At 37.9% G+C, this 22,881-nt stretch overlaps 1 protein-coding gene across 1 annotated transcript in view; it reads left to right on the top strand.

The window, feature by feature from the left end:
- The window catches only part of Ryr2 (ryanodine receptor 2), a 401,257-nt gene that overhangs the window by 279,709 nt on the left and 98,667 nt on the right, over positions 1-22,881 (top strand). Inside the window, exons 67-73 of the mRNA XM_035441718.1 lie at positions 1,817-1,947; positions 5,535-5,855; positions 7,562-7,802; positions 8,683-8,770; positions 10,642-10,734; positions 12,932-13,102; positions 14,586-14,645. Of these exons, the coding sequence (XP_035297609.1) occupies positions 1,817-1,947; positions 5,535-5,855; positions 7,562-7,802; positions 8,683-8,770; positions 10,642-10,734; positions 12,932-13,102; positions 14,586-14,645 (1,105 nt within the window). The remainder of the gene's footprint in view (positions 1-1,816; positions 1,948-5,534; positions 5,856-7,561; positions 7,803-8,682; positions 8,771-10,641; positions 10,735-12,931; positions 13,103-14,585; positions 14,646-22,881) is intronic.

Raw genomic sequence — 22,881 nt, 5'->3', positions numbered from 1 at the left:
TTCTCTTTGATTTAAGTGCAGATATAGTAGCAGGATCCAGATTTTATTTTTAAAGACATTTTCTTAATTTTTTCCTTAGTTGTTATTTCTTTTGTCTTTGCCTTGGCATAGATATTTTTTAATTTTATCAATTTTCTTTTCTTGCCTATTATGTGCAGGTAGTTTTTTATACATGGGGACTTTGGATTTTTGTTTAATGACATTTGTCAATTATATCATACATGTTCTTTCTCCTTAATTTTATAATGCCAAAAGCTTATATCATACTTTTATTAGCAGGCAAATATTCAAATATCACTTCTAGTTTTCTTAGCTTTTCATGCTGTTGTTTATTATTTTATATTAGTTAAATGCCAGATGCAGGGATGCAACAATGAAAAAGCTAGTTTTCTACCATCATGGGTCTTGAATCTGCTGGGAGAAGCCAGAATCCACAAACAAGTCAGTTGATGATTATAATGGTGGATTGTGCTTATCATTTAAGTAACCACACAACATAGAGAGCAAGATATCTAAGCATAGATCATTTAGAACCTGACTTTTTAAAGCTTATAACTAATAAAATTTCATAGCCACAAACTTACCTGATGACACATTTTTCCAAAAAAAAAAAAATCTCAGTCTTTAAGTGACTAGGCATGTTTATTTTCTGGGATATTTAAAAACTACCTAATAAAAATATTGTGTAGGGACTATAGAGATATCAGCCATACACATTGTTTTTGCAGAGGACCCAAATTCTGTTTCCAATGGCCACTTTCGTTGGCTTATAATCACCTGTTACACTGGCTCCAAGAGACCCAGTGCCGTCTTCTGGCCTCCAAGGGTACCTACACTCACATGCACATATCCATGCATGGATGTACATAATTAAAATAAAACCAGGAAAATACTTAAAAGTAAAATAATGTAATTTTTATACTAATTTAAGTCACATTTATAATATTTATATACTTCTTTTAGGGGGCTTATAATATGCTTAAACAACTTTCCTATTAGTCTTTCTTTGAGGAACAACTTAAGTTTCCAACAAAGCCGTGAATTAAGTAAATGACTAATAAAAGGGAGAAGAGTGAAGGAGATATTACCAGACTTTAAGCTCTGTCCTTAATCAATGAAACATACTGACTTCTTATGCTTTCTTCTTATTATAAATGATAAGTCAATTATAAGTGATATTGGAAGTTTTACCATTTAGTGTATTTTAACATCTCATAGCTATCATTAATTTTTTTGTTTGTTTGTTTTTCGAGACAGGGTTTCTCTGTGCAGCTTTGGAGCCTATCCTAGCACTCACTCTGTAGACCAGGTTGGCTTCGAACTCACAGAGATATGCCTGCCTCTGCCTTCTGAGTGCTGGGTCATTAAATTATTTTTGTGTGATAAATTTGTCTTAAATGTAGTCAGTATTGTTACTTCAAATGATTACTCTTCTGAATCCATTAAGTCATTATCAGACATTATCTCCTTGTTATTTTGTTTTAAAAACAGAAAGTGGAAGAAAGGAAGAGGTGGTCAGGGAGGGAAAAATGTTCAGATTTGTGAGTGAAGGTGCAGAGCTTCTCATTTTGATGATTTGTTGGTCTTGTTAATCTGATTTTAAAGTTATTGGTAATAAGACAATTTAGCTTTTATGCAATAGATTATGATTTGTCCACCAATGCATGCAGTTCTTTTAATTTTTCATGTAATATTCAAAACTGGATTTCAAGGGTTTGTAGCAATATTGGTATAACTCTTATAGGTTAAATCTACCAATTCTAATGTAACTTCTTCAGTTATTCAGCTGGAAACAGTAAACATTTTGCATCTGTAGGCAACGATCCGCACTTGGAGAATGCCTAGCTGCCTTTGCTGGTGCCTTTCCTATAGCCTTTTTGGAAACCCACCTGGACAAACATAATGTTTACTCCATCTACAACACCAGATCTTCACGGGAGAGAGCAGGTAACACAGAACTATGCTTGTTGTTTTTGTTTTTTGTTTGTTTGGGTTTTTTTTTTTTTTTTTGAGAAATGAAGCCATGTCTTGATGGTGTATATTTTTTTTCCTGCAACTTTTTTTTTTGTCCTTGGGATAATGGGATCATTTATTCAGAAGTTTTTTACAAGGTAGTGATCTTGTAGGGAAGTAGTGTGCTTGAGAGGGGTTGCTCATGAGCCCAGGTTTCCAGAGGAGCTTCCTTTCTAGATTCTAGAGGAGAAGGTGGTGGAGTAATTGGCTACAACAGGCAGGGCATGGGTGAAATCTTACCTTGATTGATAGATGAGGTAGTTTATAATTTGTTGCAATCTATGCATATAGGGCTGAAGACATAATTTCAATTTTTTGTATGCTTGATCATGCATAGGCACAGATAGTAAATAAGGGGCTTTCTATAATACAGTGGTAAATTTTCTTTCAGATTATAATCTTCAAGATTCTTTATTGTCAAGTGTTACAATCTAGCATTCTTTTTTTAAAATGTGTACTTCCTCTAATGTTTCTGAAAGAAATTTTATTTAATTTTTCCTAAGCTAATGAGCCACAAACAAATGAAAACTCTACCAAAGCAGATAAAATAATCAGCAAATGTGAAGAAAATAGGTTTATCTGCTTTCTTATTGAATTGTCTTACAATAATTCTGGAAGGGTCATGGTATCATTATTTACTTCATTGATGGATTTATGCCCTTCATTGCTTTTAATTTTTTTGTTTGTTTTTTTGAGACAGGGTTTCTCTGTGGCTTTGGAGGCTGTCCTGGAACTAGCTCTTGTAGACCAGGCTGGTCTCGAACTCACAGAGATCCGCCTGCCTCTGTCCCCTGAGTGCTGGGATTAAAGGCGTGCGCCACCACTGCCCGGCTGCTTTTAATTTTTAACATTTATTTTGTATGTGTGTGCTTATGTGTGTATGTGAATGTATGTGTATATATGTACATGCCATACTGTTCATGCCAATGTCAGATGGCAACTTGTTCATCTTATCCATGTACTTAAAATTTTTTTAGCTGACTTAACCTCTATCATAAAAAAAAAACAAAAAACAAAACTTAAAATTGGGGTTCTGAGAAACTTAATCAAAATTTTAACTTTACACCTAGATATAAGGTGTTTCTTCCTCTGATCATGAGTTTGTGTGTATATTCAGTGTCATGGATTCAAAATCCATGTGTGGTATCCCATGCAGGAAAATCTGTTTGTTTCATAGATATCCCTATTTTTGCTCATGATTACAACTGAAATAGGCATTTACTCCCCTGCTGATGATTTCAGATATCTACTTTTAAGCACCCACTAGAATTATTAACAGGAATGTGTGTTGGGCTGAATGAAAAGTAAGTAGACTCCAGTTACTCCTCCAGACAGTTTCTTAGAAAAGTCAAGATCAAGGACTGAATATGTCACAGATACCCTCTGATAGGGATTTTTCTGTTTGATTTTTTCCTAAGTCTTTGTATTTTGGTTGATTTCTAATAATCCTAGAATGTTCTCAAAACCTGGCATGCACACCTATCTGTGTGAACTTGATTCTCTGTAACCTAGTTACACTGTTTTTTTTTTTCAGTGAAGCTTACTAAGTAAGGAATGTTTAGTGACCCAAATTATTATTATTTGACTTGGCTATTTCATCAGTCTCACTTCATTTGATAAATTAAAGCAAAGGCAAATGTATTGAATGTGCAATAGTAATATGTTTATATAATTTATATTTGTAGGTAGTAAAAATGGTGAAGTTCAAATTTTCTGTGTAATAACACAAAGTCATTATTTAGGCATTGTGAGTCATTAGTATTTGACTGTGAATCAAGAAAAAAGTGGATTTATTACCTCTGTACAGATAAGGAACAGTGCAAGAAGAATATTTACATGCTCAGGTTTTGATAGCACCTTGTTTTCATAGCAAAAGGAATTAAACTTTATGACTTAATTAGTCAATCATTTCAGGATTATTTTTGTGAGGTTATGATAAATAGAGGAGATATGATATTAAAAAGAGTAAGATTTGATTCTGTCCCTCAGGGAACTCTGTCTTATAGGAGAGAGAAAGAGAAAGACAGAGAGAGAGAGAGAGAGAGAGAGAGAGAGAGAGAGAGAGAGAGAGAGAGAGAGAGAGAGAGAGAGACTGATAGACATGGGTGATAGAATTCATAATAAAGACTAATGAGCACCAGAAAGCCATGTTATCCTAGAGCCCTTGGGAAGAATTAACACACATAATTCAGGATGAGTCTCGAAACTGAGAAGACAAAAACTCTGGTTCATTAGGGAAAATGTTAAGCATTTCACATTGACTGGAGATAGCTCCCAGGAGAGGTGAGCAGACAGTGAAGCAAGGCTAGGAAACCAAAGGAGTGGAAGCAAGAGTGGGAACTGAAGCCAATAGCAAAGATTTGTTTACCAGCTACAGAGACGGATTGATGTATTGTGGTGATCCATTCTGGCAGTAGAAAGGGAGATAAATGCACAGCTTAGCTGTGTCGAAAGCTAGAGAAACAATGTGATTGGACAAAGCCCATTGGAAAGACTAGGCAGTGGAGTGGTTATAAGATTTCCTGGAGGGAGAATCATCTCAGATGTGAGCCAGGGAAGGATCATCTACATATAGTCAGGATGGTTGATTGGATAGCACCTTCTTTGCGGAAGTATCCTGGAGAGGAAGTAAAAAGTTTAAATCCATTGTGTTTCAGTGGAACCTGAAAAAACTTCAGGATTAGACAGAAACAAATGAATAAATAAAACTTTGAAGGGTTAGGAAATAGCAAACAGAAGCCACTAGTAGTGGATGTAGTTGTCAAGACAAATATATAAGTGGAGGAAGAGAGGAGCTAAAATTGGACCCTCAAGGAAGCTAGGATCTGATTCAGCAAGGAGAAGAGAGTGAGTTAAGGACAGTGCTGTAATGAATAGAGAGTCACAGAGACTGGAGATAGTGATGGTAAGGAAGGCATTTCAGCAAAAGGTAAAAGATGCCTAGCAACCAGTGAGCTATGGATGTGAAGTCATGACTTCCCTGTGGGGTGGAAAACTGAGTTTAGTTCCTATACAATGATGTCTGGCAAGTAGAACTTCTGAAGACATTTGTACGACTGTAGATATGACTGTCTAGGAGCCTAAGAGGAAAAGACTGGGAATAGAGAACTGAGTAAGGTTCTATGGTGGGAAAATCATTCAGACAGATAGACAGTAACAAGAGAAGTTCCTCAGAATCTCCTTCCTCTAAAAAGATGGAATAAAGGTAAATAAGGCCACACAAAGATGCATTGAAAATGGTGAGTGAAAGAAGAAGAAAGAATGGCTATTCTAGTTGCTATGGAGTAGGCAGAGCACTTGTCCATCATGCTAAGAGTGATGGCAAGGTAGGATCTTAGGGTTAGGAAAGAATTTTGAAATGACAGTCAAGAAAAATGAAGAGGTACCAGGAGAAGGGTGGTCAGGTTTAGCTGTGTTTTGAAGCCCAACATGTAATGTGGTGTCTGTTTGAGACAGTCAAATCTACCTCATGGTACATGTTCTTGCATTGAGAACAATCCAGTTTTATCTGTCTTCTTTAGCTCTCAGTTTACCAGCAAATGTGGAGGATGTCTGTCCAAATATACCATCCCTGGAGAAGCTCATGGCTGAGATTATAGAGCTGGCAGAGTCAGGTATCCGCTACACTCAGATGCCACACATGATGGAGGTTGTACTGCCCATGCTGTGCAGCTACATGTCACGATGGTGGGAACACGGTCCTGAGAACCACCCAGAGAGAGCTGAGATGTGCTGCACAGCTCTCAACTCTGAGCACATGAACACACTGCTGGGCAACATTCTCAAAATCATCTACAACAACCTGGGGATTGACGAAGGAGCCTGGATGAAACGCTTAGCAGGTAAGAAGCTGAAAGAAAGCACCCTTCCATTTGATTTATTTCCAGAGAAGATTTGAAATATTGAAGGCTAAAAACTTCCCACAGTAATCTCCAGTGATTTCTTCTGTGTTCAAAGCTATCTTTGCTGAGTCCTGTTACGCAATTTAAGAAGATACAGATATGATCAGACATCCACTACCTGCCCTAGTCTCCCTTCTGCTGCCATGATAAAATATCCTGACAAAAAACCATTTCAGAGAAAGAGTATTTTATCTAGAATTGTAAGCTAACATCACTTCAAGAATATCATAGTGGTGAAAGCTTAAAGTGGCTAGTCAGGTCAAATCCATCAAGTGCAAAAATAAATCAGTAAATAAAGAAATGCTTGCTTGAGTTTACTCAGCTCAGTTTCTCCAGTCTTACATACTTCAGGACCTCTTGCTTAGGTAATGATGTCACCCACAGTGGACTGGGTCTTCCACATCAGTTAACTTAATTAAGCCCCCACAGGCATGCCCAACAGCCAGCCCAATATAGAGACTATCCCTCACTCAGTCCCTCTTCTCAGGTGATTCTAGGTTGTATCAAATTGACAATTAGAATTACTCTTTATGTAATTAATAACTTTATGTAGTTAATATTTGCAACTTCCCGAATTATTTATTTCTATATAAGACTATTTCACAAGCAGAAGAAACAGTGATCAGTAACATCAATAATAGTTATGTAGACAGAGACAAAAATAAAGCTGGATCTTGAAACAAACTACCTTCATATTATTCCCCTATGACAACAGTCTGAGGAAGTGAAGATGAAATAAAACACGTACCGTTCAGTTCATCATTGCAGTATTCTGGAATATTAAATATTAAAATTCTGGAAGCAGTAAATAGCCAACAACAGGAGCATGGATAGTTTCTTTCTATTCTTGTACCAAAATATTATATTTTCTCTAAGCATTGAGGATTTATCAGTGTTTTATATCTTGGTAAATACTCACTATATTGTATTATATTATATTATATTATATAGAGGAAAAAAGCAACATTTTTAAAGAAACATAGAATGAACCATGTATATTATAAATTAATGAGTTTATCTGTTGATTAAAACTAAAAGAAATATACTAGGGTTTCAGTGATCTGGATAGGTTGATTTTAAAACTTTTCTCTCATATATTTCACAATGTGTTTATATGTATTTGTATATATGTGTGCATATTGTATAATTTTTAAGATAAAATCCGTCTTTAAAAATGTTTGTGTAAGCCTAGAACTATTACTAAATGCTAATTAGGACAGCAGTACTGTATGTAATATAACCCTTCCATGAGGGGAGGTTGGGACCTCATGTCTTTCATGATATTTCAGAGTGTTTATCTTCTAACAATGAAAGAGCGGGAAGACTCATTTCCATTTGGGCATTTTGTGTGATAATACTGATTTCAGATATGATTCCAAGTCTTTTTTTATTTTATTCTAAGTCATCAATCTTTTGTTAAAAACAAGCATACTGAATTGAATCCAGTAATCGTATTTAAACATCAGTTATGCAATTAAGTTTGTGGCTAGAAAAATGGTAGAGACCTCAGCTCTGTCCGTAAGGAAGGTCTGAGAGAGAATCTGAGAGAGAAGAGGTGGGATCTCATTCCCATTATCATGCCAACAACTCATCTTGATTTAATGGGTGTTTTTCATAGAAGAATGTTAATTTCTGTTTCCAAATAGTGTTCTCACAGCCTATCATCAACAAAGTGAAACCTCAGCTCTTGAAAACTCATTTCTTGCCCTTGATGGAGAAACTAAAGAAAAAGGCTGCCATGGTAGTATCTGAGGAAGACCACTTGAAAGCTGAGGCCAGAGGGGACATGTCAGAGGCTGAGCTGCTCATTTTAGATGAGTTCACCACACTGGCCAGGGATCTCTATGCCTTCTACCCACTCTTGATCCGATTTGTGGATTATAACAGGTACAGTGTGCAAAAGTGCTTCACTCACCCAAGTCCTTCATGAACTTCTTGGCTCATCTGTTCATATAGAACACTTAGTTCACTGACACCTGAGTCACAAGCTTGTTTGTGATTATGACATAACAATAAATTAATGCATACATTAATTCTCACTAGGCATTTCAGTTTACCTCTGAGTATTGTTTGCTGAAACCTTTTGTGCTTTGAAAGTAACATATCTATTGTTATATTGTTTCTGTTTCTACAGCAGAGACTAGAGCTGTAGATGAACAATTCTGCAGATTATATAGAAAGAAAATACACTTTTATATATAGTATATAAATAATATTTTTTCATATACAAAGCATACTATACATATGTGTGAATGTGGATTATAAATCAACCATTTGTCAAAATAAAACTAAACTTTTTATATTTAATTTCTTTCTCTTAAAAAGGTGTTGGACAGTTAAGGCATTTACCAGTTTTTAAATGATACAGTGATAACCTTTCAACCATTACGAAATCTTTGGCCCACAAACTTAGTTTTGGCAAACTGGTCATGACACACATCTTTAATCCCAGCACAGGAGATGCAGAAGTAGGCAAATCTCTATGTATTTAATTCCAGCCTGGTTGACATACCAAATTCCAGGCTAGGCAGGGACCTTTCTCTCTCTCTCTCTCTCTCTCTCTCTCTCTCTCTCTCTCTCTCTCTCTCTCTCTCTCTCTCTCTCTCTCTCTCTCTCTCTTTTTCTCTCTCTGTCTATAACTGTCTCTGTCTCTCTGTCTCTGTCTCTGTCTCTCAAAATACTTTGGTAGAAAGGATTTGGAGGAGTATATTTTGTTTTTTTTTTTTTAATTAACTTTAACTGAGAATCTGCTTATCACATGTTCCAGGGCAAAGTGGCTGAAGGAGCCTAACCCAGAAGCGGAGGAACTGTTTCGAATGGTGGCTGAGGTCTTCATCTTCTGGTCCAAATCCCATGTAAGTATGAGAATGCTGGCCAACAGTATCTACTGTTTGATGTGTATGAAGGGATTTGAAAAGATAGACCAGTTGTCTGGTCTCTGAGGTGGCATTTCTTGGTTTTGTCTCCTAGAATTCACCTGTTAGGACTTCAGGAAAAAATGGAGCTTCTATAAGCTCTGTAATTTATCTTTTTTTTTTTTTTTTTTGGTTTTTCAAGACAGGGTTTCTCTGTGTAGCTTTGGAGCCTATCCTGGCACTCACTCTGTAGACCAGGCTAGCCTTGAACTCACAGAGATACGCTTGCCTCTGTCTCCTGAGTGCTGGGATTAAAGGCGTGCACCACTAACACCCGGCTGTAATTTATCTTTTAAAGATAAAACTTTGATAGAACTGTATAAACACTAAGATGAGTTTTTGTATCACCCCTCTTTTAGACAGTGTGTAATGTAGGCCAAGCTGGTCTTAAGGGCTCACTTCACCTCCATATTCTGGGATCCTTTAGAACATGTCTGGTTTAAAATGACTTTTAAAAACATGTATATGTGCATATTCACATTGATGTCTGTTATCTGTGACATCCTAGGAAATTATTTTAAGTTGTCTCTGCTCCTCCAAGTAAATCAAATGAGATATTTTGTTTATTTGTTTTGTGATTGGTTATGCTGGGCTAGGGATCTGCCCTAATGTAGATCTCAGCCCTTGATATTTTGAGGCAGGTCCACACTGTATAGCTTAAGGTAACCTTGGAGTTAGCCTGACCTCAAATGTGTAATTCTCTTGCTTCTGTGGGATCATTAGCATGTACTAACATGCCTGGTGAATGATTCCTTATTCTGTGAAACTCATTTTAAAGGATGCATTAGCTTATTTGGGGCATGTTGGGGAAAATGTATATTCTAGAATAAATCAACCCATGTTCACCTGCCAAAAGCAGAGATGGATTGACAGTTTTACCTTTCCCTCCCATGGTAACTCAGCTTTTACTTGCCAAGGGGAAAAATAGGAGGAATCCAGGATTAGATGCTTTAAAAGTTGAAAACTGCTGGAAAATTGGCATATGTATTCATCAGTCATTTAACTAGCAATGAAGTGTCCTTGAATTTTTATCTTAAAGAATATTTTGGAATGAGGACTCTGTTATTAGCAGGCTCCTTTAATGGCACTTTAAATAATAGAAGTATTGATATACCTTAGAATCAAACTTGTTTATATGTATTAAAAATTTCTCCAAATATTTAAAATCAATTGATTTTACCATTCTGTTTCTAAATTAAAACTACATAAATAATGTTGTGGTATTTTTAGAATTAGATGGAGTAACTATCAGAATAGAAGTTATATCAGCGTTGTGTGTACTCTTGAAAGACTATGTTTCTCCCAGAAGGCAGCATATACCACTACCCAGCTAAACTTGGGATGGAGTGTTCACATTGTTATTTGGTAATGTGTAAATAATATGACTTAAACTTTCTAAACTTATTGTCCTGTTCTTAAAACATACCTATTCAAGATGGGTCTGATAGTATGGTTCTGTCATTTCAACTCCAGAGAAGCAATGGAAGGAGGTTTACAATTTCATGGGCTGCTTGAACTACAGAGTGAGTTCAAGGCCAATCTAGGCAATTTAGTGAGATCTTATCTTCTAATAAGAAGTTAGAGGGCTTGGGGATGTACTCCATGGTAGAACTCTTAACCTGGATAAAGCCTAAGTTCCATCCCAGCATTGGAAAACATCAATCATACTCATGTATAGTTCTTAAAACAGTTGTCCCTAACCTAGCAGTCTCAAATCATATCTGTCCTTGAAGAAACTCTGGACTTGTATAACTCTGATTATATTGTTTTTTCTCTAAGTAGTTTTAACTGGACTCTCCTTTGCAACTTAGAATTTCAAAAGAGAAGAACAGAACTTTGTGGTGCAGAATGAAATCAACAACATGTCCTTCCTCATCACTGACACAAAGTCCAAGATGTCCAAGGTATCAAGTCTTTCCATCAGTTCACATTTCCTTTATGGGTTGATGGGTTTTTGAGGTTTGTTTGCAAGTTCATAATGGTAATTGGGTTGGTTCAATAATATTGCTTATTGATATAAAAACATGTGCTCTTTGGATAGTTCCTAGGATTAGTTTGAATCAGCTGTAGTAAAATGCTGAGACATAAAAATGACATATGAAGGATAAACTTACAGATTCCTAGAAACTAAACTTATTAAGAATAATTTCTTACAATTTGGTATATATGTAAAAATGAGTTCTGCACAATCAATACATCTCTTTGGGATATAGCTATTATTGCTTCTAATGTTCAGAAAATTACATATTTATAGGACACAACTATATATGGAGTAATATACTGCAATATGATGACATTGTATACCAGTCCTTTGTAATGTATCAGTTGCTGGAGCTGGGAAGATGGCTCACCAGTTAAGCACACTAGCTGCTCTTGTGAAGGACCCATGTTCAATTCTCATTATCCACATGGTGGCTCATAAACATTTGTAACTCCAGTTCAAAGGGATCTGATGCCCTCTTCTGGCCTCTGTGGGTAGAACACACATGCACACAGGCAAAACCTCTGTATACATAAAAACAGAAATCTTTAAAAATGAATCAGTTGCTGCATTATTTCTCACTGTGCTTAGAAGTTTTTCAGCACCAGGCTTTTTCATATTTCACCTTTTTCTCAACAGTTTGTTTTGTCTCTTTGTTTTAATTGTTTGTGTTTGAGATAGTGCCCTACTGTATAGTTCTGGCTGTCCTGGAATTCACTATGTATACCAGGCTGGCCTCAAACTCACAGAGATCCACCTATCTATGCCTCTCAAGTACTAGGATTAAAGGTATGGGCTAAGATACTAGAATATTCCACCTTCTTTTAAGTAATACCAATCACTTGCATGCTTAATTCCCCTTTGTTTCTTTTGTTAGTTCCCTGTGATTTTCACAATATGTATTGCCATAGGACTGGTTCAGTTTGGAATTATTGCTAAAAAAGAAATCCAACATCCTTGGATGTGGGGCAATTATTTTCTTACAATGTCTTTATTAGAAGACTACACCTGCTCATCAGAACTTAGAGTGTATTTGAGGTACCCTTGTAGCACCACCATAATCATAAAAGAGTCACAAGAGACTGCTGATGTACTCTGGCAAGTTCAGTTTTAACATGATCACACCGATACTCCTGAATATTTCTGAATCACTGAGACTGGTATATCACTTGGTTTCTCAGGGGATGTAGAGAAGTTACAATAAAAAAGGAAAATGTATTTTATAATAGTTATGTATAAGCCACATAGGTAATTTATAAATAATCCAGATAGTATGTACATATATAAAACACACCCTTTTATTCATGTATATTACAAAGGATTTATCCAAATACCAATAATCTTTCTGTACTTAAGTTCATTAGATTGAGATTGAGAAAGTATATTATATATGAAATTACTGTATGGAATTTCTCACTAATAGTATGAGGTATCTTACTATATTACAATTACATGAGAATGAAATGCTGCCATTTGTTACTGGTAAATATGCAAGAAGAATAAAAACTAAATGTAAAAAAAAATTGCTGAGAAAAAAAGATGACCTTTTCAAAATGGTTAGGATTTCTGAAAAAAGGGACCAGGAAAAAATAAGGTGGGGCCATGATTATGTTAAAGAATATTGGTAGATCTGAATGAAAGAAATGTGGGTAACCGAATCAGCTGACCAAAGCTAGTGAGAGATCACTGACCCCAGGTCTGACCAATGGGGAACCTGCATAAGACCAAACTAGACTCCCTTAATATAGGTGACAATGGTGCAACTAGGACAATATATGAGGTCATTGGCAGTGGGTGCAAGATCTAACACTAATGTACAGATGAACTTAGTGGAGCCTATTTTATATGTCTTGCTCAGGCTAGACACAGGGGTATGGGGGGTGGAGAGGTGCCTTGGTCCTGCCAATTGATGGGACAGACTTAGTAGACTTCCTAGGAGAGGACTTACTCCCCAAGAAGCAGTGGAGAGTAGGGTAGTGGGGGAGTGAGAGGAAAAGAGGAAGGGAAAACTGGAATTGGAATGTAAAAAATAAATTAATAAAAAATTAAATTAAAAAATGCATAACAATTTAAGAAAAGAAATGTGGGTAAGCATCCCAGCATTCTTCTTTGTTCCATAGGCAGCCGTTTCTGATCAAGAGAGGAAGAAAATGAAACGCAAGGGGGACCGGTATTCTATGCAGACATCTCTGATAGTTGCAGCTCTGAAGCGACTACTTCCCATTGGGCTGAACATCTGTGCTCCTGGGGACCAAGAGCTCATTGCTCTAGCCAAAAATCGATTTAGCTTGGTGAGTCTCCTGGTCACCAAGTGATGGTGGTCATCAAGACCCGTGGCATTGCATCCTTTGAATAACTCTATTAATATTTCATTTACTGTTGCATTTTTAGTAAGTAGTTTTTCTACTAACTCTAGGACCTAAATCAATGACTGCCTATTATATTTAGGACATTTTATCCTAAGTTATGGTAAGCACCTCCAAGGCATATTCTGGAAGCAAACAAAATATATAAATCTCTGGCCCTAGGGGTGAAAATGAACTCCTTTATAGAATCTGCCATGAGAGCTATGGTCGTCAGGATTTAGAAGGATGATTTTTCAGCATTAGAAGCAAAATTTATTGTGCCATTGGTGGCTAGATGAGGTGTTTGCTTCCATTAGATCTGGTCCTTTGCAGGCATTGCAAAGTTTTTCTTTGTTAGAGTTATTTCCTTGATTTTATTTTGCATAATTAAAGATGACTACGTAAGTTTCCAGAAATGTACCATGGAATTGCATGTTTGTAAATGCAAATTGGAGAATACATTCTCCTCATCCTCTTCCAGAGACTTGACAGTGAAATGCTTGTGTGGATCTTCTTTTGTGTCCTGGAAGGAGTGAATGGAGGGAGGCTTGGGCAGAGTTATATGATATTTGGTTTTTACATACACACTTCTTGTTACAGCTCTGTTATGGAATGTGACATGCAAAAGTCTCCTGTGGAGATTTGAGAGAAAACCATTAATTTATTTCCATATGAGCTGAAGGGAACATGTTTCTGTCTTCTTTCTTTTTAAGAGTTAGATACTCCTTCTGCGGACCTTTGACATCCCTACTGAGTAGTTAAAGTAGATTGTGACCTTGTTTGAAGTGGTTGTAGTGTATTGAAGTTTTCTGAGGGGTAGAAAGGAGACTCAACAGTTAAGATCATGTACCACTTTTGGAAAGGACTAGGTTCGGCTTCCAGAACCTACTTTGGAAAATCACAATTACCTGTAGCTACTTTTCCAGGATATCTGACACATTCTTCTGGCCTGATGGGCAACACACACACACACACACACACACACACACACACACACACACACACACACACACACACACACACACACATTCTCTCCTTTTCAGAGGGAAAAGAAAAATGTAAACATAACTGTCAAACATACCCTGGAGTACGAAAGGATTTTTGGAGTGCATTCCACGTGGAGGGATGTTCTCTCAGCATGGACACATGGGGGAGGGCCTAGGATGATATGACAGACTTTTGGGGAATCCCCCATGGAGGGCCTTACCTTCCTTGGGGAGCAGAGGGGAAATGGGGTAGGGGATTGGTGGGGGTGGAGGAAGAGGGGAGGGAGCAGGGATTGACATGTGAAGCAGGCTTGTTTCTAATGTGAACTAATAAAAAATAATTTCTTGGAAAAAAACATACACTATTTAACAGGATATTTGATTTGTTCTTGTTGACTGGAATTTGATGAGATTTCTTTTGGGTAACATGTATTTCTTGACAGAAAGACACTGAGGAGGAAGTGCGAGATATAATCCGCAGTAATATACACTTACAAGGCAAGGTAAGCCAGCTTTTACCCCAAATCATGTTTAATACTTTTAGGATATTATTGCTAATTTTCTCAACACTAACAAGTGAGATTATTTGGGCTATCATTGTACTTGCAAAGATTTTGCATTGATAATGCAAATGATACTAAATGGTGTAACCTTTTTTTTTATTTCATGTCAAATTTATTAGTACTAAAAAGCTATACCAAATTAATAAACAAGTAAAAAGATAGTACAGCAAGTCCGTTTGACCTGGCTATGTCTTTACAGTCAAAATGTGTAGCTACGGCAGGAGGTGAGTTCCTTGGTAGTGTGTGGAGGCAGACTCCCACTTCTTGACTTTACCAAGGATTGAAGCACTTTCCCCCAAACACCCAAATATTGAATCTAAACACTAGACCTAAATACTGAAGAACTAAGTTCTAAAATACCTCCCCTTTGTTTTTCATTTTATGTGTGAGTGTTTATCTGCATGTATGTCTGTGTACCATGTTCCTGCCTGGTGCCAGCAGAAGCCAGGAGAGGACATCAGATGCCCTGGAACTGGAGCCACCCTGTGGTGCTAGGAGCCAAACCTGGGTCCTCTCCAAGGGCAGTCATGCTCTTAGCTGCTGTAGTTCCAGAACTGATTGTTTTAAACATTTATATGATTTTATATATTTATACCTTAAGCTCATCTGCCTTACTTATATTCTCTATTTACATTATTACTTTGTCTCTTTCTAAGTACAGTATATACATGCTTTTAAGCTTGGCTCTTTAACTTACATAATCTTTATTACTTTATTAATAAAAATCTTTTTTTAAATTTTTAAAATTTTTTTAAATTTTATTAGTTCTAGTTAGGGAACAAGCTTATTTCAAGTCCCTTCTCCCTCTCTCCTCCCCACCCCACCCCCCCACCCCATCCACCCACCACTCCCCAGGCAGGGTAGGGCCCTCAACGGGGGCTCTGCAAAGTCCACCAAATCTTCCTATGCTGGTCCTGGGCCCTTCCCCATGTGTCCAGGGCCAGAGTGTAACCCTTCATGTGGGATGGGCTCTCAAAGTCCCTTCTTGCACCAGGGAAAAATACTAATCCACCACCAGAGGCTCCCTGGAGTGCAGAGGTCTCCTTATTGACATCTATGTTCAGGTGTCTGGATCAGTCTTGTACTGGCCTCCCTGACAGCATCTGGGGGTCGATGTGCTTTCCCTTGTTCAGGTCAACTGTTCCTGTGGGTTTCTCCAACCTGGTATAGACCCCTTCGTTCTTCATTCCTCCCTCTCTTCAACTAAATTCCCGATTTCGGCTCAGTGTATTTCTGTGGATGTCTGTCTCTGCTTCCTTCAGCCACTGGGTGAGGGCTCTAGGATGGCATAAAGAGAAGTCATCAATCTCATTTTAGGGGAAGGGCTTTTGGGTTATCCTATCCATCATTGCCTGGATTGTCAGATCGTGTCATCCTTGTAGGTCTCTGGAGATCTCCCTGGTTCCAGATCTCTTCTCTGACCTATAGTGGCTCCTTCTGATATGGTATCTCTCATCCTGCTCTCTTTCCTCTATTCTTCCCCCAACTCAATGTTTCTGCCCCTCCATTTCCTCTCCTCTTCTCCTCTTCTCTTGCTCTTATTGTAGCAGCTCCTTCCCCCCCCCTACCCTCATGCCCCCAATTAGTTTGGGAGTTCATGCCCCTTCCATTCCTGGGGACCATTTATCCCTTAGAGTCCTTCATGTTTCCTAGTTTCTTTGGTGAAGAGCATTATAGACTGGTAATCCTTTGCTCTATGTCTAAAATTCATATATGAGTGAGTACATACCATGTTTGTCTTTTTGTGACTGGGTTACCTCACTCAGGATGGTTTCCTCTAGTTCCATCCATTTGCCTGCGAATTTCAAGATTCCATTGCTTTTTTCTGCTGAGTAGTACTCCATTGTATAGATGTACCACATTTTCTCAATCCATTCTTCAGTTGAGGGGCATCTAGGTTGCTTCCAGGTTCTGGCTATTACAAACAATGCTGCTATGAACATGGTTGAACATATGTCCTTGTTGTATGTACATGCCCTATTTGGGTATATACCCAAGAGAGGAATGGCTGGATCTTGAGGTAGACTGATTCCCATTTTTCTGAGCAAACATATTGATTTCCAGAGTGGTCTTACAAGTTCGCACTCCCACCAGCAATGGAGGAGTGTTCCTTTTTCTCCACATCCTCTCCAGCATAGATTGTTTTTGATTCTAGCCATTCTGACAGGTGTGAGGTGGTATCTCAGAGTTGTTTTGAGTTGCATTTCTCTGATGGCCAAGGATTTTGAGTACTTTCTTAAGTGTTTTTCAGCCTTTTCAGAGTCCTCTATTGAGAATTCTCTATTTAGTGCTGCACCCTACTTTTTAATTTCATTGTTTGGTGTTTTGGTGGCTAGCTTCTTGAGTTCATTGTATATTTTGGAAATCAGTCCTCTATCAGATGTGGGGTTGGTGAAGATCTTTTCCCATTCTGTGAGCTGTAGTTTTGTCTTATTTACTGTGTCCTTTGCCTTACAGAAGCTTCTCAGTTTCAGGAGGTCCCATTTATTAGTAGCAGATCTCAGTGTCTATGCTACTGGTGTAATGTTCAGGAAGAGGTCTCCTGTGCCAATTTGTTCAAGGGTAATTCCCACTTTCTCTTCTAGAAGATTCAGTGTGGCTGGATTTATGCTGAGATCTTTGATCCATTTGCACTTAAGTTTTGTGCATGGTGACAGGTATGGATCTATCTGAAATTTTCTGCATGTCTGAATCCAATTGTACCAGCACTATTTGTTGAAGATGCTATCTTTTTTCCATTGTATAGATTTAGCACCTTTGTCAAAAATAAGGTGCGTGGGTCAATATCAGGGTTTTCAATTCAATTCCATTGGTCTACCAGTCTATTTTTGTACCAATACCAAGCTGTTTTCAGAACTATGGCTCCATAGTAGAGCTTGAAGTCTGGGATGGTGATGCCTCCAGAAGATCCTTTATTGTAAAGAGTTGTTTTGGCTATCCTGGGCTTTTTATTTTTCCATATAAAGTTGAGTATTGTTCTTTCAAGGTCGGTGAAGAACTGTGTTGGGATTTTGATGGGGATTGCATTGAATCTGTAGATTGCTTTTGGCAGGATTGCCATTTTTACTATGTTAATTCTACCTATCCAAGAGCATGGGAGATCTTTCCATTTTCTGGTATCTTCTTTAATTTCTTTCTTTAAAGTCTCAAAGTTCTTATTGTACATATCTTTCACTTTTTTGGTTAGTGTTACCCCAAGATATTTTATGTTGCTTGTGGATATTGTGAAAGGTGATGTTTCCCTGATTTCTTTCTCATTGGATTTATCATCTGTATATAGTAGGGCTACTGATTTTTTTGAGTTAATTTTGTATCCTGCTACCTTGCTGAAGGTGTTTATCAGCTGTAGGAGTTTCCTGGTAGAGTTTTTCGGGTCACTTATGTAGACTATCATGTCATCTGCAAATAGTGAAAGTTTGACTTCGTCCTTTCCAATTTGTATCCCTTTGATCCCCTGTTCTTGTCTTATTGCTCTAGCTAGAACTTCAAGTACAATATTGAAGAGGTATGGAGAGAGTGGAGATCCTTGTCTTGTTCTTGATTTTAGAGGAAAAGCTTCGAGTTTCTCTCCATTTAGTTTGATGTTGGCTATTGGTTTGGTGTATATCGCGTTTATCATGTTTAGATATGTTCCTGTTATTCCTGTTCTCTCCAAGATCTTTATCATGAAGGGATGTTGGATTTTGTCAAAGGCTTTTTCAGCATCTAGTGAGATGATCATGTGGTTTTTCTTTTTCAGTTTGTTTATATAGTGGATTACATTGATGGATTTTTGTATGTTGAACCATCCTTGCATCCCTGGGATGAAGCCTACTTGATCATGGTGGATGATTTTTCTGATATGTTCTTGGATTCGGTTGGTCAATATTTTATTGAGTATTTTAGCATCGATGTTCATGAGGGATATTGGTCTGTAGTTCTCTTTCTTAGTCATATCTTTGTGTGGCTTGGGTATCAAAGTGATTGTAGCCTCGTAGAAAGAGTTTGGCAATATCCCATCTGCTTCTATTGTGCGGAACAGTTTGAGGAGTACTGGAATTAGCTCTTGTTTGAATTTCTGGTAGAATTCTGCAGTGAAGCCATCTGGCCCTGGGCTTTTTATGGTTGGGAGGCATTTGATTACTGCTTCTATCTCATTAGGGATTATAGGTCGATTTAAACTGTTTATCTGATCTAGATTTAATTTTGGTAAGTGATATTTATCCAGGAAGCTGTCCATTTCCTTTAGATTTTCCAATTTTGTGGAATACAGGTTTTCTAAGTATGACCTAAAGATTCTCTGGATTTCCTCAGTGTCTGTTGTTATATCCCCCTTTTCATTTCTGATTTGGTTAATTAGCATGCTCTCTCTCTGCCTTTTGGTTAGTTTGGCTAGAGGTTTGTCTATCTTATTGATCTTCTCAAAGAACCAACTCTTTGTTTCATTGATTCTTTGTACTGTTTTCCTAGTTTCTACTTTGTTGATTTCGGCTCTCAGTTTGATTATTTCCGGGCAACTACTCCTCCTTGGTGTGTTTGCTTCTTTTTGCTCTAAAGCTTTCAGTTGTTCTGTCAATTCTCTAATGTGACTTTCCTCCAGTTTCTTCATGTGAGCACTTAGTGCTATGAACTTCCCTCTTAGCACTGCTTTCAGGGTGTCCCATAAGTTCGGGTATGTTGTGTCTACATTCTCATTAAATTCTAGGAAGTCTTTAATTTCTTTTTTTATTTCTTCCTCAACCCAGGAATGGTGCAATTGGGTGTTATTCATTTTCCATGCAAATGTAGGTTTTCTGCAATTCATATTGCTGTTGAATTCTAGCTTTAATGCATGGTGGTCTGATAAGATACAGGGGGTTATTTCAATACTTTTGTAACTGTGGAGGTTTGCTTTGCTGCCAACTATGTGGTCAATTTTTGAGAAGGTTCCATGTGGTGCTGAGAAGAAGGTATATTCTTTTGTGTTTGGATGGAATGTTCTATAATTATCTGTTAAACCCAGTTGTGTCATAACTTCTGTCAGATCCTTTGTTTCTTTGTTAAGTTTCTGTCTGGTGGTCCTGTCCAATGGTGTAAGGGGGGTGTTGAAGTCTCCTACTATAAGTGTGTGTGGTTTTATGTGTGGTTTGAGCTTTAGTAATGTTTCTTTTACAAATGTGGGTGCTTTCGTATTAGGGGCATAGATGTTCAGGATTGAGACTTCATCTTGATGGACTTTTCTTATGATGAGTATGAAATGCCCTTCTTCATCTCTTTTGATTGCTTTCAGTTTAAAGTCTAATTTGTTAGATATTAGGATTGCCACCCCAGCTTGTTTCTTGAGCCCATTTGATTGGAAAAATTTTTCCCATCCTTTTACTGTGAGGTATCGCCTGTCTTTGAAGTTGAGGTGTGTTTCTTGTAAACAGCAGAAGGATGGATTCTGTGTTCATATCCATTCTGTTAGCCTATATCTTTTTATGCGTTAAGTTAAGACCATTGACATTTAGGGATATTAATGTCCATTGTTCATTGGTTCTTCTTTGTTTTGGATTTATTTTTGGTGTTATCATTGCATGTGGATTTTGCCCTCCTGTTTCTTTTTGTGTTTGGTAAAATTAGATTATCTATTGCCAGTGTTTTTGTGAGTGTAGTTATGTTCGTTGGGTTGGAGTTTTCCTTCCAGAGCCTTCTGTAGTGCTGGATTTGTGGATATGTATTGTTTAAATCTGTTTTTGTCGTGGAATATCTTGTTTTCTCCATCTATAGTGATTGAAAGTTTTGCTGGGTACAGTAGTCTGGGTTGACATCCATGCTCCCTTAGTGCTTGTAGGGTATCTATCCAAGACCTTCTGGCTTTCAGAGTTTCCATTGAGAAGTCGGGTGTGATTCTGATTGGTTTGCCTTTATATGTTACTTGGCCTTTTTCCTTTGCTGCTCTTAATATTTTCTCTTTATTCTGTAGATTTGGTGTTTTGATTATTATGTGTCGGGGGGACTTCTTTTTGTGGTCCAGTCTGTTTGGTGTCCTGTAAGCTTCTTGTACTTTCATAGGCATATCCTTCTGTAGGTTGGGGAAGTTTTCTTCTATGATTTTGTTGAATATGTTTTCTGTACCTTTGAGCAGTGTTTCTTCACCTTCTTCTACACCTATTATTCTTAGGTTTGGCCTTTTTATGGTGTCCCATATTTCCTGGATATTTTGTGTTAGGGATTTGTTGGACTTGAGGTTTTCTTTGGTTGATGAATGTATATCCTCTAGTGAGTCTTCAGTAGCTGAGATTCTCTCTTCCATCTCTTGAATTCTATTGGATATACTTACATCTTTAGTTCCTAATCGTTTATCCAGCCTTTCCATTTCCAGCATGGTCTCATTCTGTGTTTTCTTTATTGTGTCTATTTCAGCTTTCATGCTTTGAACTGTTTCAAGAGCTTCCTTCACTTGTTTGGTTGTTTTTTCTTGGCTTTCTTTAGATTCTTTAAGAGATTTTTTTCTTGGATTTTTTGGTTTGTCTTTTCCTTCAATTCGTTTAATTTTTTGTTTGCTTTTTCTTCTATTTCTTTAAAGGATTTTCTTGTTTCCTCTTTAAAGGTCTCTATCATCTTGCTGAGATAATTTTTGAGGTCCATCTCATCTTCATGTTCTGTGTTGGGCTTTTCAGATCTTGCTGGAGTGGAGTCCCTAGATTCTGGTGGTGTCATATTGGTCTTTCTGTTGTTGAGTGAAATCTTATTCTGTCTTCTCCCCATATCTTCTTTTAGTGGGTGCAGGTGGGGTCTCTCTATCTCCTCTTGTGACCCAGTGGTGTGTGGTGGCCAGGAATTCAATGTCCACAACTCTGGATGGTCTTGACGCTCCTGGTAGTCTCCTAACTAGTTCCTAGTTCCTCCGTCCGTTGGCGGAATGGAAGAGTGGAGTGCTAGCAGATTCAGGGCGCAGGGAGCTCCTCCCTGCCTGGGCGTGTCCAGCCCAAGCCCACAGGCGTTGGCGGGGGTGAGGGGGTAGGGGTGGTCGGGGTGTATGGTGTTTTGGGCTGGAGTCGGGAGCAGGCAGAGACTCACTCACCTAGTTCCTGGGTCGGTCGACAGCCAAATGGTGTAACCTTGAAAGTAGAAGATCCTTGTTGTATGGACATGCATTATTTGGGTATATGCCTAAGAGAAGAATTGCTGTGTCTTGAGGTAGACTGATTCCCATTTTTCTGAGCAACCGCCATACTGATTTTCAAAGTGGTCTTACAAGTTTGCACTCCCACCAGCAATGGAGAGTGTTCCTTTTTCTTCACATCCTCTCCAGCATAGATTGTTTTTGATTCTAGCCATTCTGACAGGTGTGAGGTGGTATCTCAGAGTTGTTTTGAGTTGCATTTCTCTGATGGCCAAGGATTTTGAGTACTTTCTTAAGTGTTTTTCAGCCTTTTCAGAGTCCTCTATTGAGAATTCTCTATTTAGTGCTGCACCCTACTTTTTAATTTCATTGTTTGGTGTTTTGGTGGCTAGCTTCTTGAATTCATTGTATATTTTGGAAATCAGTCCTCTATCAGATGTGGGGTTGGTGAAGATCTTTTCCCATTCTGTGAGCTGTAGTTTTGTCTTATTTACTGTGTCCTTTGCCTTACAGAAGCTTCTCAGTTTCAGGAGGTCCCATTTATTAGTAGCAGATCTCAGTGTCTATGCTACTGGTGTAATGTTCAGGAAGAGGTCTCCTGTGCCAATTCATTCAAAGGTATCTCCCACTTTCTCTTCTAGAAGATTCAGTGTGGCTGGATTTAGGTTGAGGTCTTTGATCCATTTGCACTTAAGTTTTGTGCATGGTGACAGGTATGGATCTATCTGAAATTTTCTGCATGTCTGAATCCAGTTGTGCCAGCACCATTTGTTGAAGATGCTATCTTTCTTCCATTGTATAGATTTAGCATCTTTGCCAAAAATAAGGTGTTCATAGGTGTGTGGGTTAATATCAAGGTTCTCAACTCGATTCCCTTGGTCTATCTGTCTGTTTTTGTGGCAATATCAAGCTGTTTTCAGAACTATGGCTCTATAATAGAGCTTAAAGTCAAGGGTGGTGATGCCTCCAGAATTGTACAGAGTTGTTTTGGCTATCCTGGGTCTTTTGTTTTTACATATAAAATTGGGTATTGTTCTTTCAAGGTCGGTGAAGAACTGTGTTGGGATTTTGATGGGGATTGCATTGAATCTGTAGATTACTTTTGGCAAG

The sequence above is a fragment of the Cricetulus griseus genome, chromosome 3, assembly GCF_003668045.3.
Source record: "Cricetulus griseus strain 17A/GY chromosome 3, alternate assembly CriGri-PICRH-1.0, whole genome shotgun sequence".
In the NCBI taxonomy this organism is placed as follows: domain Eukaryota; kingdom Metazoa; phylum Chordata; class Mammalia; order Rodentia; family Cricetidae; genus Cricetulus; species Cricetulus griseus.
This window is presented reverse-complemented; position numbering and strand designations above follow the sequence as displayed.